The sequence below is a fragment of the Lissotriton vulgaris genome, chromosome 2_1 (genome assembly GCF_964263255.1).
Source record: "Lissotriton vulgaris chromosome 2_1, aLisVul1.2, whole genome shotgun sequence".
In the NCBI taxonomy this organism is placed as follows: Eukaryota; Metazoa; Chordata; class Amphibia; order Caudata; family Salamandridae; genus Lissotriton; species Lissotriton vulgaris.
Window position 1 is genome coordinate 1,226,908,695 of NC_141687.1, and position 17,113 is coordinate 1,226,925,807.

General features: G+C 43.6%; 1 protein-coding gene across 2 annotated transcripts in view; it reads left to right on the forward strand.

Moving 5' to 3' along the window:
* Positions 1–17,113, forward strand: part of GLB1L2 (galactosidase beta 1 like 2) — a 1,156,973-nt gene that overhangs the window by 480,720 nt on the left and 659,140 nt on the right. For both annotated transcript variants that reach the window (XM_086956948.1, XM_086956947.1), the window contains exon 7: positions 10,302–10,383. In XM_086956948.1, coding sequence (XP_086813074.1) covers positions 10,302–10,383 — 82 coding nt within the window. The remainder of the gene's footprint in view (positions 1–10,301; positions 10,384–17,113) is intronic.

Genomic DNA, 17,113 nt, shown 5'->3' on the forward strand with positions numbered 1-17,113 from the left:
ATTTACACAAATAAATACAATCTTATCTAAATTAGAGTTAGACACGGCTTCAGTTCAAGTTAGTTAATATCGGGTGTATAAAACATGCCTCCCCAAATTCTCTTTACTTTAATCATTGCTTTCACTCCTCTTTTTCTGGATAGAGATAGTTCCATATGATGTATCTCTTTAACCAAGCACCACCATTCATTCGCATTATGAGCTTGATCAGCTATCCAAGCTCTAGCCAGAACTAACCTTGCACATGCCAGCACAATGAAAATTAAATCTTGAAAAGGTGTAGGATTGGGCTGTATACCTAACAGAATCATTTCAGATGTTAAAGGTGCATCAATTATCAATTTCAATCTCAGTATCTTCCCTATACTGTCCCAAAACAAAGCTAGCGCAGGGCATAGAACCAACATGTGTTCTAGATCTGCCGCCTGTAGGTGACATTTGGGGCATTTGGTTCGATCATTAAAAACATCATTCGAGGACCATTTGCTTATTTGCAGAGGAGTGTGGTAAAGTTGGCAAATTGTTTTATATGCTTGCAGTTTTAAACTTGAAGAGTGAACCAACGTATCAATTTTCTTTAAGGAGTAAGATATTTCATTCGAGGTGATACCTATTGGAAAGCATAAGGCCCATTTCTCTGCTATTTTTGGATACTCGTCTAGTTTATTTTCAGTAAGACACTTATATCCCTCGCTAATAGTTACTATTTGATTTTCCTCTCCCTTGTACAAACATTGCCAAAAATCCGAATCCAGAATCTCTTTCAGTTTTAATTTTCTGACAAAAAAATCACGAATTTGTGTATATTTATAATAAGTATGCTCTGGTAGTTTATACAATAACCTTAATGTTTCGAACTCCAAAAAACCTGAGGAGCCGTAAAGATCCCCAAGTTTCGATATACCTTGACTCGCCCATATTTTACACCCAGAATCAGAAAAAATGCTAGGTAAACCTGGGTTGTTCCAAAGACTTAAAAGAGGGTGATAAAATGATAGCTTATTCTGATTCATAACTATCCTCCAGATGTTAATCATGTCCTTTGCGGTCTTGAATCTCACTCTTTTGAAGTAGTTTGGGTCATTACTTCTAGCCAAAAACTGCAAGCAATCTGGCCCCAACATAAATTGATGAAAAAAGTATGGATTGCTGGAATTAAATAAGCTCTGTAACCGCCCCAAAAATGATGCGATATAATACAATCGGAAATCTGGGAAATTAAGCCCTCCTTTTATAAATGGGAGTTTCAGAGAGGAAAGTGCTTTTCGGTTCTTTTTGTAACCCCAAATGAAGCTGCCCAATATGCCATCTAGTTTTCTGAAAAAGACTGTGTTTATTTTCAGCGGTATACATCTGAATAAGTATAAAAATTTTGGCAGGATGTTCATTTTAATAAGGTTGATTCTCCCGATAAGATTTAAAGGTACCTTATGCCATTTTTTAAGGAGGGCCTCAGTTTCTTTTAATAAAGCATCATAATTCAGTAAAATAATGTCCCTTATATTGGATGTTAGCTTAATGCCTAGGTAAGTAGCAGCATAGCATATTCCCACCACAGGTATTGGCGGTTTGTAGTTGGATATTATTTGTGTTTTGTCTAGGTTTAGCTTATAACCCGAATCTTTTCCAAAGATTTCTGCCTCTTTAACTATACCTAACATGGATTCAGTCACATCGCTTGTAAAGATTGCCAAATGATCAGCGTATGCTGTTATTTTAAGAGAGTTTGCCCCAAATGTAAATGGTTTTATCATAATTTGAAGCTGTATAGCTTTAATGAAAGGTTCCATGGAGAGGGCAAATAAAAGGGGTGATAAAGGGCAACCCTGCCGAGTTCCTCTTCTAATGGGAAATTTAGTAGAAAGTAGGCAGTCGTATCCAATTAATGCGTTAGGTAAATAGTAAAGTGCTTTTATCTTAGTAATGAACTTGCTTTTAAACCCCATTGCTTTCAAAACTGACCACAGGTAATCCCACCCCACTCGGTCAAATGCTTTTTCAGCGTCAAGTAGTATAATACCGAGTGGGGTGGAGTTAGCTGCGGCCATGTCAAGCACTGTGATGGCCGTATTTACATGCTGCGTCGTATCTCTACCTGATACAAAACCATGCTGATGTTTGCTAACCATTCTCGGCATAATGGGGGATAGTCTCAAGGCTAGTAATTTGGCAAAAACCTTGGCATCAGCATTGATCAAAGAGATTGGGCGGTAGGATCCGCATTCCGTGGGAGTTTTATTCTTTTTAAAAAAAAATATTATTTTGGCGGTGTTCCAAGATGACGGGGCCCCGTCCTCTGTGACAATCTGATTAATAACCAAACAAAGTATAGGCACGAGCTCTTCCCAGCATAATTTATAAATTTCAATAGGGAGGGTGTCATCTCCGGCAGCCTTTCCAGATGGGAGGGAGAAAATGGCTAATTTTAGTTCTTCTTCAGTATAATCTTTTTCTAACTCTTCCATACATATCGAATCATTCTCCGATTGCCAGGTATTCCTGATATAATTCTCCACCAAATCAGTTGAAGGCGCGTACTCGGGGGTATACAGCTTAGTATAGTAATCAGCAAATTGCTGCAGTATCTTATCAGGTTGAGTATAAATAGTACCTTCTGTTCCTTTTATACTCTTAATTAGAGAAGTGGCTCGTTCGTCGGCTATTTTATAAGCAAGTATTATTCCTATTCTGTCACCGCTCTCATACTGTGTAATTTTATATTTGTGTAATTTAGCAGTAACTTTATCTCTTAAGAATTTTTTAGTCTCGCAGCGCAGCGTATTTATTTTGAGTTCAAGTCTGTCTTTATTTAAATTATTAGGGGCTCCTGCGCTTTCTTTTCTAGCAATCTCGGCCAGGTGTTCTTCTAACCCTCTAATTCCTGAAATTAAGCATTGAGTCTCTGCTTTCTGATTGAAATTCTGCTGAATAATATATTGCTGTGCAAATTCTCTAATACTGGCCTTGCAACAATCCCAAACTAAAGTAATTTTAGTCGAATCAATATTAAACTCCAAAAATTCCTTAATGTGAGCTTTCAGTAAAGGAATGAACATATTATCAGATAAGAGGTGTCTGGGTAAAGAAAATAGCCTGGGCTCTTTCTTTGAAGAGAGTACCTTAAAAATTACCATTATAGGGTTATGGTCCGACGTTACCTTTGGGCAGATCTCCATTTTACAGCCGTTGGTAATTTGGTTCTCTGACCTAATTCCCATTGGCGCTCCAAGGTCACTTTAGAAAGATCCGAGCGCACCTCAAACAAAAAACCTGGCCCCTTCAACGATTTAGCCTTGAGTGCCAAGTTTAAAATCTTCTCCTTCACAGCATAAGTGAGAAAATTTATAAGGATCTTTCTTGGTTTAGGTCTGCTAGGATTCAAACTAAATGGATCCCTATGAAACCTCTGGATGTCTTTTTCTAAGAACCCCACTGATTCTTCAAGATTCAAAGAGTCCTTAAGCAGTGTCACTATATACGACTTTAGGTCACTTCCTTCTTTACCCTCAGGGATTTTTAAAAGGCGTAGGTTATTCCTGCGTGAGTTGTTCTCAAGCGATTCGACTCTCTCTCGCAGGGCATTACCATCCCCGCGTAAAGCCTGAATTTTAACCTCTGCTGATCCTAGATTAGCTTTGAGATGTTCAACAGAGCCCTCCAAAGTTTCGGTTCTTACATTCAAAAGATCCACTTTTTTCTTCAGGGCATCACATGCCGCTCTGATCTCAGATTGATTTTCTTCAGAAACTGCAAACCCCATTTTTATATCATTTTTTAATGACAAAAAGAGGGCCTCTATCGAATTTCCCCCTATACCTGCACCTTCCCCTCGTCCCCTCTCGTAAGCCTCTGAAGGGGAAACCTCCGCAGGGGCTTTAGTAGAAAGACTAAGCGTTGTTAATCCCTCAGAGGACATTGCTTTACTAGCTGGGGGAGATGATAGTGCCGCGTGTTGTATCCTGGGTGACTCGAGGGGGTCAGATTTAGTGGCAGAGGCAGTGGCAGAAGTAGGTATCTCGATCTCTATATTAGAATTCAAGGGACTCACGAGATTCACGGGATTAGCAATCCCGAAAGGAGTTGGGGGGGGGGGGAAAGATAGAGTTTCCCACAAGGGCAGGAAAACTATTCTCCCCAGGAGATGTTGCTTAATTTGTAATGTTCAATATCTGGGGTTGGACCTTGAAGAAAGAGCATTGTGAGGGGGTAACTTTAATAGAGGCAGCCTTCAAAGCAGTCTTAACATGACCTTTGCTTCTAGCCCCTTTAACGCTTCTTCCTTTCACTTGGTAGCTCTGAAAGGCGGTGTTGCGGGACCCCCGAGACTCTTCTTGCTGTTGCTCTACTTTCAAGTTAGCTCCTGGAATATTTGTAGAAGAGCTTAACACACTGTGAGAAGTTGGCCTGGTATATGATGCTCACTAGTTCTAGTGATCACCTTGTACCATGCCAAGCAACCCTTATGATGATTGGTTGTAAGTCAACCTTATAGACCAGCTATCCTAGAGGTAGCGTGGACAAAGCAGTCTTAGGCTAAACTCTGTAAGGCATGTGAAGCAAGCTGTTTTATCATGCACAATCCCCTTGAATACCAAATGAAAGGACACCACACAGATATATATTGAAAATATATATATATTTATTTACTACAAATATCCCCTATAATCTGTATGAGCACAGAAGCAAATGCGTTAAAACAAAACACAGTTTAAATATACAAAAGTTGCACAATATGGATGAGCCTTAGGGGCCACCTAAACCATATACTAAAATAGTGGTATAAGAACCACCTAGCTGAAAGGAAGTAGGCCTAGGGCCTTGGGAATCCATAAACCAGTGAAGCAAAAAGCAAAAATTTGGGGTGACCATAGGATAGCAGACCCTACTCTCCTACACACACTAACACCCCCTCCAGGGCTATCCAGCAACTTCTTAGGGGTGCTCTTATCGCCCTTCCCCTTCCTCTTCCCCCCTCTCTTACGTTTGGCAGGCTTAGTTGTTCTTTCAGCGTCACCAATGTCCAAACTCGAGGCAGAACTAGGGACTAAAATACACATGGAAGGGCTCTCTAGCAAAATATCACTCTCGCTCTTACCGTCAATAGCTGATTTGTCCCGACCCTTACCTTCAGCTCCTTGACCAAAATCAGGGCATATGGATTGATTAGAAACACTCCCAATGCCGGCCGCCCCCTCCCGCAAGAGGAAAGCTCTGATACCGCTGCCGCTTGTTCTGACGCCGCCCAAGCTTCCCCGGAGGAGACCGCGAGCCGCCGCTCTGCGACCGCGTCTCAACTCCAGGGCGGCTCTGTCCCAACAACGCAGTGGGAGCGAAGGGCTGGGAGGACGTGGAAAGATTTGTACAACCCCGGGACACATCAAAAATTCACCAAACTGCAGCAAGAAGGTAAGGACCGCCGATCGTAATTTCAATTTCACCGCGTCTTTACGACATGCTCCAGAGGCTACAGAGAGGAGGACGCAGAGCCTGGACGTGCGCTACCGCTCAGCTAGCGGACGCCATGTTCCCTTCCAACCAGAAAAAAGTGGCAAGCTAAACAACAGTCTTATCAGGCCTAGAACACTAAACACAGAAGAATAAATATTTGCCTAAATAGATTATTTGAGACAATGTCTAACCAAGGTGATAGCTTGCCCCATAATTAGGTATGGCAAGAAGGAATTTGGCATGAAATATTTCAAAAATAGGTTCCAGAGAAGGACCTATCAAATCACTAGCTAACATGATAATATAGAAAAAGAGAAACCGGTTTTGGTTGGTAGTTGTTATGTTAAATGTTAAATGTTATGTTAAAATGTTTTGTAAAGCGTACATACACCAGATTGATTTCATGGCCCTACATAGAGAGGTGCCGGGTCCCAAGGGGATTAATCATAGGCTTGTCTAAACAATCAAGTTTTAAGGAGCTTCCTAAAGCTCGGGAGGTCAGTGCAGGAGTGGATTCCAACAGGGAGGGAATTCAGTATCTAGGAGCTAAAACAGCAAACCTGGCGCTTCAGTTTAAAAGAGGGAATAGACAGAAGGTACATATGCTCTGAGCGCAGGTTGCTCAGAGGTGCGTGCTTTTGGATAAGCTTATCCATAAATTTGGGGCTACTTCGATTGAGGGACTTAAAGATAAGGCAGCATACCTTAAAGGCACAGCGCTGTGAGATAGGGAGCCAATGCAGCTTCCTCCTGAGTGGGGTGACATGTTGGTGCCTGGGTTGCTGAAAAATCAGTCTTGCTGCTTGGGATGTACAAGTTGTAGTTGATTAGCTAAGTACAGAGGGATGCCAAAATAGAGGGAATTGGCGTAGTCAATTAGGGACATCACCGTAGCCAGGACCACCTGGATCAGAGCTTCCTGCTTGAGAAATCTTCTGATCTTTTCTATTTTCCTCAGTTGGAAAAAGCAGTTTGAAATTACTGACCGTATTTGGGATTTTATGGTAAGGTCCCTGTTAATTGTTACTCCAAGACTTTTTGCTGAGGTTGAAGGAGAAGGGGGCAGGCCACATTCTGTTGGCCAGAAGTGAGGACTCCAGGGATACTGAGTGCCACCGGTTAGGATTAGCTCAGTTTTATCTGGATTGAGTTTTTAATGATTGCTGTTCATCCACTCACCGATGAACAGCATGGTGATCTGAAAGTTACGGACCGAGTCGAGAGTATTGCTGATGGGGAAAATTAGCTGGAAATCACCAGTATAGTTAAAGGTGCAAACTTTCCTTTCTTTCAAGGCTCGGACCAGAGAGAGAAGATAACGTTTGAACAAAAGGCGGGAAAGTGATGAGTCCTGCGGAACTCAGCAGGAAAGTCTCATCTTAGGGGCAATGAACTGAGCAGTGCGAACCGACTGAAAGCGGTTTTCCAGAAAGGAGGTGATCCAGCCAAGAGGGGACCCCTGAATCCCGGCATCTCTGACACAGTCGACCAATATATCATGGTCGACCGTGTCGAAGGCTGCAGAGAGATCAAGCAGCACCAAGGCTTGCATATGACCCCTGTCCATCCCCATCCGGAGAGTGTCCAGCACTGACAGTATAACAGCCTGAGTAGAGTGTGCTGGTCGAAAACCTGCTTGATGGAGATCAAAGTACTCAGACTGTTCCAAAAAAGCAGACAGACATCTAGTCTTATAGGCTTCCAAAATCTTAGCCAAGTATGGAAGTAGGGATATAGCACGGTTATTTGCTGGGGTTAGGGGGTCAGTTCCTAATTTTTTCAGGAGGGGTGCAACTATTGCCTCCATGAAAGTTGCAGGGACACAACCCTGAGACAGTGACTCATTCACAAGAGAAAGAGCTGGTCCAGGAATAGCAGCGAATACTTCTTTCAGGATGCTGGGAGGGCAGCAGTCCCCATGTGAGCCCTATTTAATTTTAAGTAGGAGATCCAAGAATATCTGGTTACTTATTGGCAGAAATTGATTAAAAATACAAGGATTCCTGGGTGCAGTAGGGCTGACCTTGGGGTTGGGATGCTTCGGAATGCCAGCCTTAATTTTGAAGATCTTTTCAATGAAGAAGGTATTCAAGGAATTACAAAAGGTTTGAGAGAGGGTGGGTTTTATTGTAATTCTGTCAGGGTTGGACTGCTCATTAACAATAGAGAAAATTTCTTTGGGCTTATTGGTAGTGGTTAAAATTTTAGCGGAAAAATAGGCGGCTTTAGTGTCCAAAATCTCTTTTTTGTAAGTATTCATCACCTCTAAGAAGATCTGTTTGTCCTCTGATTGATAGTTGCGTCTCCACCTCCTTTCAAATTGCTGGAGAGCTAATTTCTGAGCTTTAAGGTCGACAGAGAATCATCTTAGAGCTTTGTGACGTCTGGCAAAGTTTAATTTTCTTAGAGGTGCATGCATGTTGCTAGCAACTGATAGCCAGGTTGTTAAACTCTCGTCACTAAGGTTGACAGAGAGTTGATCGGGCGCGACAGTATTAACCAAAGTATTAAGAAATAAAGTTTTGTCAACTTTATTCAATTACCTTGCCATTCCCCCAACAATAGGAGGGGTTTTGCCCAGAATGATGTTATTGATGGTAAATTTAATTAAATGATGATCAGACCATACGCAAGGTGCTGTCGACAGGTTGGATATATTGAGACTGGCTGTCCAGACTTGATCCAGTGTGTGCCCTTTAATATGTGTGGCCGGGGACACTTGCTGGATGAGGTTGAGCCCCGTGAGTAAATCGGATAATTCCGCTGATTGAGAGCCACCGCTGTATGGTTGGCCCAGTATTTAACACCACAACTCACATAAGACATATAATATATATTTTTTTCAATTATTAAATTATACACTGCATCTTTACAAAGATCTAGTTAGATAGGCACACCGCCTAAATGTCATTATGGGGAATGTTACAAAGATGATTTCATGAATCCTTTAGGTAAGGAGCCTATGACATAAAGAAAGATATTAGGAACTATTCAATATTGAGGTCAATAAACCTCTATAAAATTCATAGATTCCTAAGTTTATAATAACCCTCTATAGATGTATTTAGGGGCTTACTTAGAGCTAATTAGTCTTTTGTCCTATATGGCTAAAATAATGTTAAGGTCATTGTTTCACATTCATAAACAAATTACGTAGCTTAAAGCATGTTATACAACTGATTGCTAGCCAGAGATTTTTTCTGATGAGTGTTCCATGAACCTGTGCTTTTACATTTGGGATTAAAGAAACAGAGCTTATTTAAACAGACAGGGCACTTTAACCTTGTATTATGAGCTACTGGACCTTCATAACATCTTTTCAGTACTTGAGAACTGCTTTTATAGGATCCTTTCAATGTAAGCAACCATGACTACCGTTCATTTCATAGCCCTGCAGCTTCATCTTAATATTTCCTGGTGCCATGAAGCTATAGGTATAAAAGATTGCGATGGAAAGGATGTGCGGAAGTATTGCCTTCTTCCAGAATAGCATTACTGCTGTCACTTTAGAGCAGTTGCTGTGCCCTAGGAAAAGCCCTGTAGGCAGTATACACTGATTTCAGAATTTTGCCACGCATGACCACAAATGAGTGTGGTCAACTTTTTTTCTGTGAGCTATATGGCTATATAGGTGGCTGTTAACCCTAGAAGTACTTTATGATGCTACTGTTAATCACTATTAGAGACACTGTGGGAGGCGTGGCTAAAGGCCAAGATGGCAGGACACCCACCCTCCCCTTCCCGCCCGAGACATCTATCAGTGCCTTGCAGTAGAATGGTAAAAGATATTTATTGGGAAGAGTTGAACAGCCATAGAGATGATCTTTAAATCCAGGGTAAATTTAAAAAGACGCAACATTTTCCTCTTTGTCAAACTGCATGACAAAGGGAACATTTCCCTCTCGAGTCTTCTTTTAAAATGGGGAAAATGGAAAAGATGTATTGGCTAGCAGGGCTGCTTTATGTCTTAAACTTATCATTAATATTCCATTTTTTCTTGAGATTTCGATTGTGCACATGTTTTAAGATAAAAATGGAGAGCAAATGTTGTATTACAGCGGTATTATTTTTTTATTTGAAGAGTTTATCCTCTTCTGTGTTCTGGAATCCTGCACATGTATCTAGGATTTTATTAAGAAACCCTTGATGCGGAACTGGTGTTACAAATAAGAAACACTTTTGTTACTGCTATGCCATACTATTTTGGAGGTCAAGACGTACTATTTACTACCCCTTGGATTTAAGACTTGCTTAAGGGGCTCAATCAACTTATGTTTGGGGAGTTACTTGTGCAAACAAAGAAACACAGTTATCTATTTGGAGTTCAGTACTACCTGCTGCCTAATAGCCTCTGGCTGCTCCTTGACCCATGAATAGGCCTCATATGCAGACCAGGTTCCAGGAGCTGCCATAGAAGCTTCAGAAGCGATGCTGAAGGCATAGCTGCTGTTAGTGTAGTCAACCTCACCATAAACTTGTATTGCCAATATCAGAATAGGGAATGCTACCATCTTCTGATCATTTCTACTGGCCTATTTGTGAAGAATGTTCCTACACAGAGACATGTAAGAGAGCAAGGTTTTTGGAAAGCACTACTATCTGAATCCTGCTCACTGATTTATGACAGTATCTCTCCTTTACATTCTATGATGGAGCACATTTTTCGTACAATGGCACTGAATAGTTAGCTGCATCATGATGGTTCCAACATGAGAGCTCCACTACGGGAGTTATTGTGGTCTGCAGCATTTGCATTGTTTGTGTGCAGGTTTATAGAGTGCCCTTTAGGAACTATTTATTCAAATTTCGAATTTAATTCTTGAAACTGTTACCATTTCTGTTGCACCTGACAGGCCCTCTTGAAGCGGGGGATAGTGGAGATGCTAATGACTTCTGACAACAAGGACGGCCTGAGTTCTGGGAGTCTTGAAGGAGGTATGTTGCATGTCTATTTTTCCCCTTCTCTTATGTGTGACTTTAATCCTGTTCTAAGTGCCTTCCCCAACTCTGTGATTCTCCAGCGTTGGTTCTTTGAGATCCAATCTTTCAGATTTTTTTCTCCAGTAGTGACTGAGGATTGCAAACAAAGCATGCTGCTCTACCCTCATCTTACTGAAGCATTGACTTAGTCAGATCGATTTGGGTACATTACTCAAACTAAAGAGACAGAAAAAGTTATGGTATATTATATTCATAATTGTAACTGGAAGGACATGCACAACAAAGTATACAGCTAACACTGAGCCTCATTTATATGTTGGCGCTCGACCTGTCTTCTGCCAGGGCAGAAAGTAAAATACTCTCTTGCTTGATGGAGGTACAGACCTCCAAATTTTGAAATTGCCGTATGGACATTTCAAGCATTAACGGGAACTACAGCAAGGCTGTTCCTGTCAATCAGTGGCGGCTCCTCCATGGAGGTGTGGGGCGTCGCCCCACTGCTTTCTCGTAGCGCAGGAAGCAGAAACATAAAATGGTAAAACTACCATTTTATGTTTCTGCTTCTCGCACTGCGAGAAAGCAGAAGTGCCTGGTTGTGGGCGGGCGGATGGGAAGTCCTGCTCAAGGGCAGGGGAGGAGTGACTTGCCGAATGTTGTGGGCCCTGACTGCTTTGATCTGCCTGTGGCACTTTCCCTGCCTCCGATTAGGCTCCCGGCTGGGGCACTGTGCACGTGCACCGCACCAATCACAACCCTGTCATTGCAGCGTTGGGATTGGGGCAGGGGAGGGAGGCTGCCTGTGGATGGCAGCTTCCTGGCTGAGGAGAGCTGCGGCAGCAGGAAAACACGGGACCCGGGGGAAGGTAAGTTTTTTTTTTTTTTAAACCCCTCCCACCTTCTCCACTGCTCCCACCACACGCAACCCTCCCACGTGATAGTCATGCCGCCCACGACTACTCTGTAAGGTGACTCTTACCCCTAGGATTCCCAGCCACAACAGGTGCCACCTTCACCCCGGACCGTCAGAGGCCGAAGTGGGGCACAAGCAGATCCAGGGCCGTTCTGTTCTCCTTCCGATGAGCTGTCACAGGTTTCGCCATCAGCCTGTCCCACCATGCAGCTACTCCAGGCCTAAGGGGAGTTCGCGCTTAATAGCCCCCCTCGCCCCCCCTCCCCCATGGGGTTCGTTGGCAGGCCTCCAAGAGTGGGGAGCAGAAACAACAAATTATTCCCTATCGGTCCCCCAGCCAATAGCCAAACAGAGTGGAAGGACTAACCGGCGACCAGCCGAGGGCCTCAGGGAAAGTCCAGCACTGGAGATGCGGGACAAGACACCTCTCAGGATGGTATCAGTAGAGTTAATACTGGAACGGTCCCACCGCAGGTAGTGTGGGACACTATGAAGACACATATCAGGGGTATCCTACAGCAGTTTATTCTTGATAAAAATAAGGGCATGCAGTTGAATGTAAACTGGCTGCGTCAAGTAACTGCGGAGTTAGAACTTCAGCATGCCCAAGCAATACTAACTAGAGAGCCAGGGGAGCAGGCATTACATCTTAGGTCTATTGAAAGTCGGTATCTTTTAAGTAGGGGGCTTGGGGAGAAGGTGGCTGCTAGCTATCATAAAAATAAGGTTTTACAGTATGAATACGGCAAAGCGTGGGTAAAGTTTTAGCACATCAGATTTCTGATAAAAAATCGAGGTATGCAATCCGTGGTATTAAAGGTAGTGACTAATCTTCAGGCTATTGTTGAGCAATTCTCCCTTTTTATCAGGATGTTTACAGTCAGGCTCAAACAATCAATCAGTCTGGTAATTTGGAATATATTCAGGACTGTGGACAACCGTGTCTTGCAGAGAGTCAGGCATCAACGCTATAGAAATACATCTCTGTAGGGGAAATAGAGGCAGATCTTAAAGCTCTATCTTCTTACAAGGCAGCAGGGCAAGATTCCATTTTGCTCGAGTTTTATAAAACAGTTTTAATTATAATATTATGCCTGAATTTCTGAATCTGATTAGGCATATCGATAAGGGGGCAGGTGGTCGGGCTACCTGGAATTGGACCAAACACAGTGTTCCTGAAGAAAGATAAGCCACCAGAGGATAGGGGTTCCTATCGACCATTCTCCTTGATCAATGCAGATGCAAAGGTCTTTGCAAAGATATTAGCTACCCGGCTCGCCCCCTTAATGCAATTTCTGGTTTCATCTCAACAACATGGATTTGTACCTGGTAGGGATAGCGCAAGTCAATGGCGCAAGTCATACTAATATGGCAGTTGCCGCATTTGATGTAGGCTGGATAAGAGGATAGATATGATTCTACTAGATGCCGAGAAGGCTTTCGATCGGGTGGTGTGGGACTATTATACACAACAGCTTCAGCATTCAACCGACGCACGCCACGACCGCAGCAACGCCGCCCACCACCACCCTCCGCGCCTGGACTCCGATCAGCACCGAAGACACCGTCCGCATGATGAACTCCATCCACTCCGGATCTCCGACCGACCCCTGCCCTCACCACGTCTTCAACAAGGCCGACGCTGTCATCGCACCCCACCTGCGGGACATCATCAACACCTCCTTCGACACTGCCACCTTCCCAGAGAGCTGGAAGCACGCCGAACTCAGCGCTCTACTGAAGAAACTAACAGCAGACCCCACGAACTCAAGAATTACCGCCCCATCTCGCTCCTCCCGTTTCCAGCCAAAGTCATCGAGAAGACCGTCAACAAACAGCTGGCCGCCTTCCTCGAGACGAATGGATCCCTCGACCCCTCACAGTCTGGCTTCCGAGCCAACCACAGCACCGAGACCGCCCTCATCGCTGCCACCGATGACATCCGAGCCCTGATGGACAACGGAGAAACAGCGGCCCTCATCCTCCTAGACCTCTCCGCGGCATTCAACACTGTCTGCCACCGCACCCTAGTGCAGCGCCTCAGCAACGTCGGAATCCAGGAGAAGGCACTGGAATGGATCATCTCCTTCCTCGACGGAAGAACACAGAGAGTCCGTCTACCACCGTACAAGTCAGAGGCCACCGAAGTCATCTGCAGCGTCCCTCAAGGATCCTCGCTGAGCCCCACCCTCTTCAACGTCTACATGAGCCCCCTCGCGGCCATCGCACGCCAACACAACCTCAACATCATCTCCTACGCCGACGACACCCAGCTGATCCTCTCCCTGACCAACGACCCCGCCGCCGCCAGAGCCAACCTTCACGAAGGGATGAAAGATGTAGCCGAGTGTATGACGACCAGCCGCCTGAAACTGAACTCAGAGAAGACGGAAGTCCTCATCCTGGGCTCCTCGCCCTCCGCCTGGGACGACTCCTGGTGGTCCCCCGCCCTGGGCACCGCACCCAAACCGACAGACCACGCACGCACCTGGGCTTCATCCTGGACTCCTCCCTCTCCATGACCAGACAAGTCAACGCCGTCTCCTCGTCGTGCTTCAACATCCTGCACATGCTACGGAAGATCTTCCGGTGGATCCCCACCGAGACCAGGAAGACGGTCACCCAGGCCCTCGTCACCAGCCGACTGGACTACGGCAACGCCCTCTACGCCGGAACCACCGCCAAGCTCCAGAAGAGACTCCAGCGGATCCAGAACGCCTCAGCCAGACTCATCCTCGACATCCCACGAAACAGCCACATCTCCGGACATCTGAGAGACCTGCATTGGCTCCCCGTCAACAAAAGAGTCACCTTCCGTCTCCTCACCCACGCACACAAAGCCCTACACGATCAAGGCCCGAGCTACCTCGACAACCGCATCAACTTCTACGCTCCCAAACGCCACCTCCGATCAGCCAGTCACGCCCTCGCCGCCGTCCCCCGCATCCGAAGAACGACAACAGGAGGAAGGTCCTTCTCCTACCTGGCCGCCAAGACCTGGAACTCCCTCCCTCCCGACCTGCGCCTGACCCAAGACCACCTCTCCTTCAGGAAGAAGCTCAAGACCTGGCTGTTCGAGCAGTAGCAGCACCCCCCCCCCCCCCCCCCCCCCCCCCAAGCGCCTTGAGACCCTCCGGGTAAGTAGTGCGCTCTATAAATGTCTTTGATTGATTGATTTGTAGGCATTAGATAGTGCCCACAATATATGCAAATCATCTTGGTCCTACAATAGAGAGGACAATCCACCCCAATATGCTTGTCCGTCTCTATGAAGAACAAAAGAAATTCATATCAGTTTCCGACATGTAGGACTCCATCATTAAGATGTCGTCTGAATGAAAAGCTTCACATGCAACATTCTTAACACAGCTCCTACCTGCCTCAGTGAGATCCTTAGATTCCTTAAGTGCTGAACTCTGTTTAACGGTTTACATTTTGTAAAGAAACCTTTAAACCTGTTAACTTTGATACTCTCTGCTACATTCTGATCAATGTTCGATCTTTCCCCTGACATCAGGGTGAAATCCAACAATTTATACTTGATTTTGGATGCATGTCCTCTTTTATACTGAAACGTGGCTCTCAATCTCCTCAAGCCCTGACCTAGCTGCCACTATCCCTCTTTAAGTTCAAAATAAGCTTTATTGAAAGTTTTGAAAAAGTCATATAAAAAATTTAAATACACGAATGCATAAAATTGATACAAAAAGAATAAATGAAAAACATGAGAACAAGAATCAAAAATCAAAAATGGATAATAAAAAACAGTTCATATGAGATAAATACAAAAAAGATCAAAAGAAAAATACCAGCTAGGAGATAAAGAGTAATACATTACTATGAAATATAATACTAAACGACATAGCAATTTTTGAATATTATGAAAAAGAAAAGAAAAGACAATATAATAAAAGGAACTCAGGGAGGTTTAGCAACTTCTTGTTGAAAGGGAGATTTAGGCAGAGAACGAAGGGCACAAGAATCAAAAAATGAAGTAACCGGATCCCATAACTGCTTTCGTTTTGGGGCTAAAACAGGTGGATAAACATATGTTGTATCTAACCTATGATTATAGCACACAGCATACCACCAAGCCTGATAAGAGAGTTTAGTAGAGTCCTTCCAAGCTTTGGTAATTTGCTGAAAAGCTACTGCAAGAAGTAAGTCAATTATTTTTATATCCAGATTATGAGGGTTCCAGATAGGTGAAATACTACCTAAAGAAATATGTGATATATGAAACGGATGTGTAGTGGAGAAGATTTCATTAATTTGAGACCAAACCTGAACCCAAAATTGGTGAACCAGATTGCATTTGAAAAGCATGTGTAATAGATCCACCTGAGGAGTTGAGCAGGACCAACAAGCGTGAGATAGGGCAGGATATCTTTTACTAAGTGTTGACTACTCTCTCTGCCAAGTTGAACACTACCACAGAATGGGTGATGGTGTTGCTATTATTTTTCAGTCCTCTTTACAATGTATTACTTATACTCTTGATGATAATTTCACAGAAGATTGAATTTTCTCCATTCACAGGAATCCATCTTTTTCCTTTTTCGGCTCTCTAATGTACTGCCCCTGCCCTAGAAGTAACGTTTGCAACAACCTTCTCGAGTACCTTTTTCACACTTTTTAAAATACCTCAGTTGTATATAGGAGGATCTAAGCTTTCAACTTGAAGACAAGATTAACTTTGACTCAAGTAATCTCGCAGATAGTCTCAAAACCCTGACCTGTCTCTCTGAAATATATTGCATAGTCATAAAGCAGACCACCTCCTCGATCCTATTTTTGCTATTACCTTGTGTCTACCTGCTCTCCTCTGATTTGATCACCTGGCTGTCCCCTTCTTTCTTGCTCCTCAGCACAGTTTTATCAGGCTTGCACACCTTAATGTTTGACATAGGTGTGCACAGGCTAAAATTACTTCCAGCTCCCTGTGAAGCTTTACCTAATACCATTATCTTACTATCCTCCCTCAAAATATCACTGCTTCTAAGTCAATATTCGACTTTTGGACTGCTTCCTATCTTAACCCCCTTGCACCTACAAACATTTTATCTTCTCCTAGAGGACTGCCTTCCTATCCTTGGTATGCTAATAAATTGTGTGATGCCAAACAGCATTGTAAATGTCTGGAAAGAACCTCAAAGAAAAAATATGTCCCTTCCTCCAAGGCCACTTAAACATCAGCTTTTCAGACTACAAAAAAAGCTTTTAAAATGCCCATTTTGCCTCCTGCTCTAACTTGGTAGCACCAGCCTGTCAACCAAGAACCGTCTTTTCCATTGTAAAATCCCTCCTACATCTAAAAAAACCCTGTTATTCCATTAGAAGCACTATGCAACAGACTCTCTGATTTACAAGATATCCAACATCTAGGCAAACTTTGATCTCAATTACTCTCATCTGTATCCCAAGGCCCACACCTCACCCCATCGAGATTCCTTTCTTCATGAGTTACCACCCATCTATGCCACTGAAGTAATTTCACTCAAATCTCTTCAATCTGATTCCCCAATGGACTCTTGCCCATTCTCAATTTTTGCCCTAGGCTCTGGCTCTATTGGCCATGTTCTCCAGGACCAGGGAAAACTTTTTTTTATCGTTTGATGACTATCCCACATTCCTGAAAACATGCACTAGCGGTTTGTCTTCTGAAAAAACTCTGAGTTGACTCTGTAAATCTCACTAACTATAGTCCCATTTCCTTGTTACATTTTCCCACTAATATCTTTAAAAAACATGTCAACCAAATCCTTTGTAACATTCTGGAAATAAATAATCTTCCTTATTACTCTCAATGCAGTT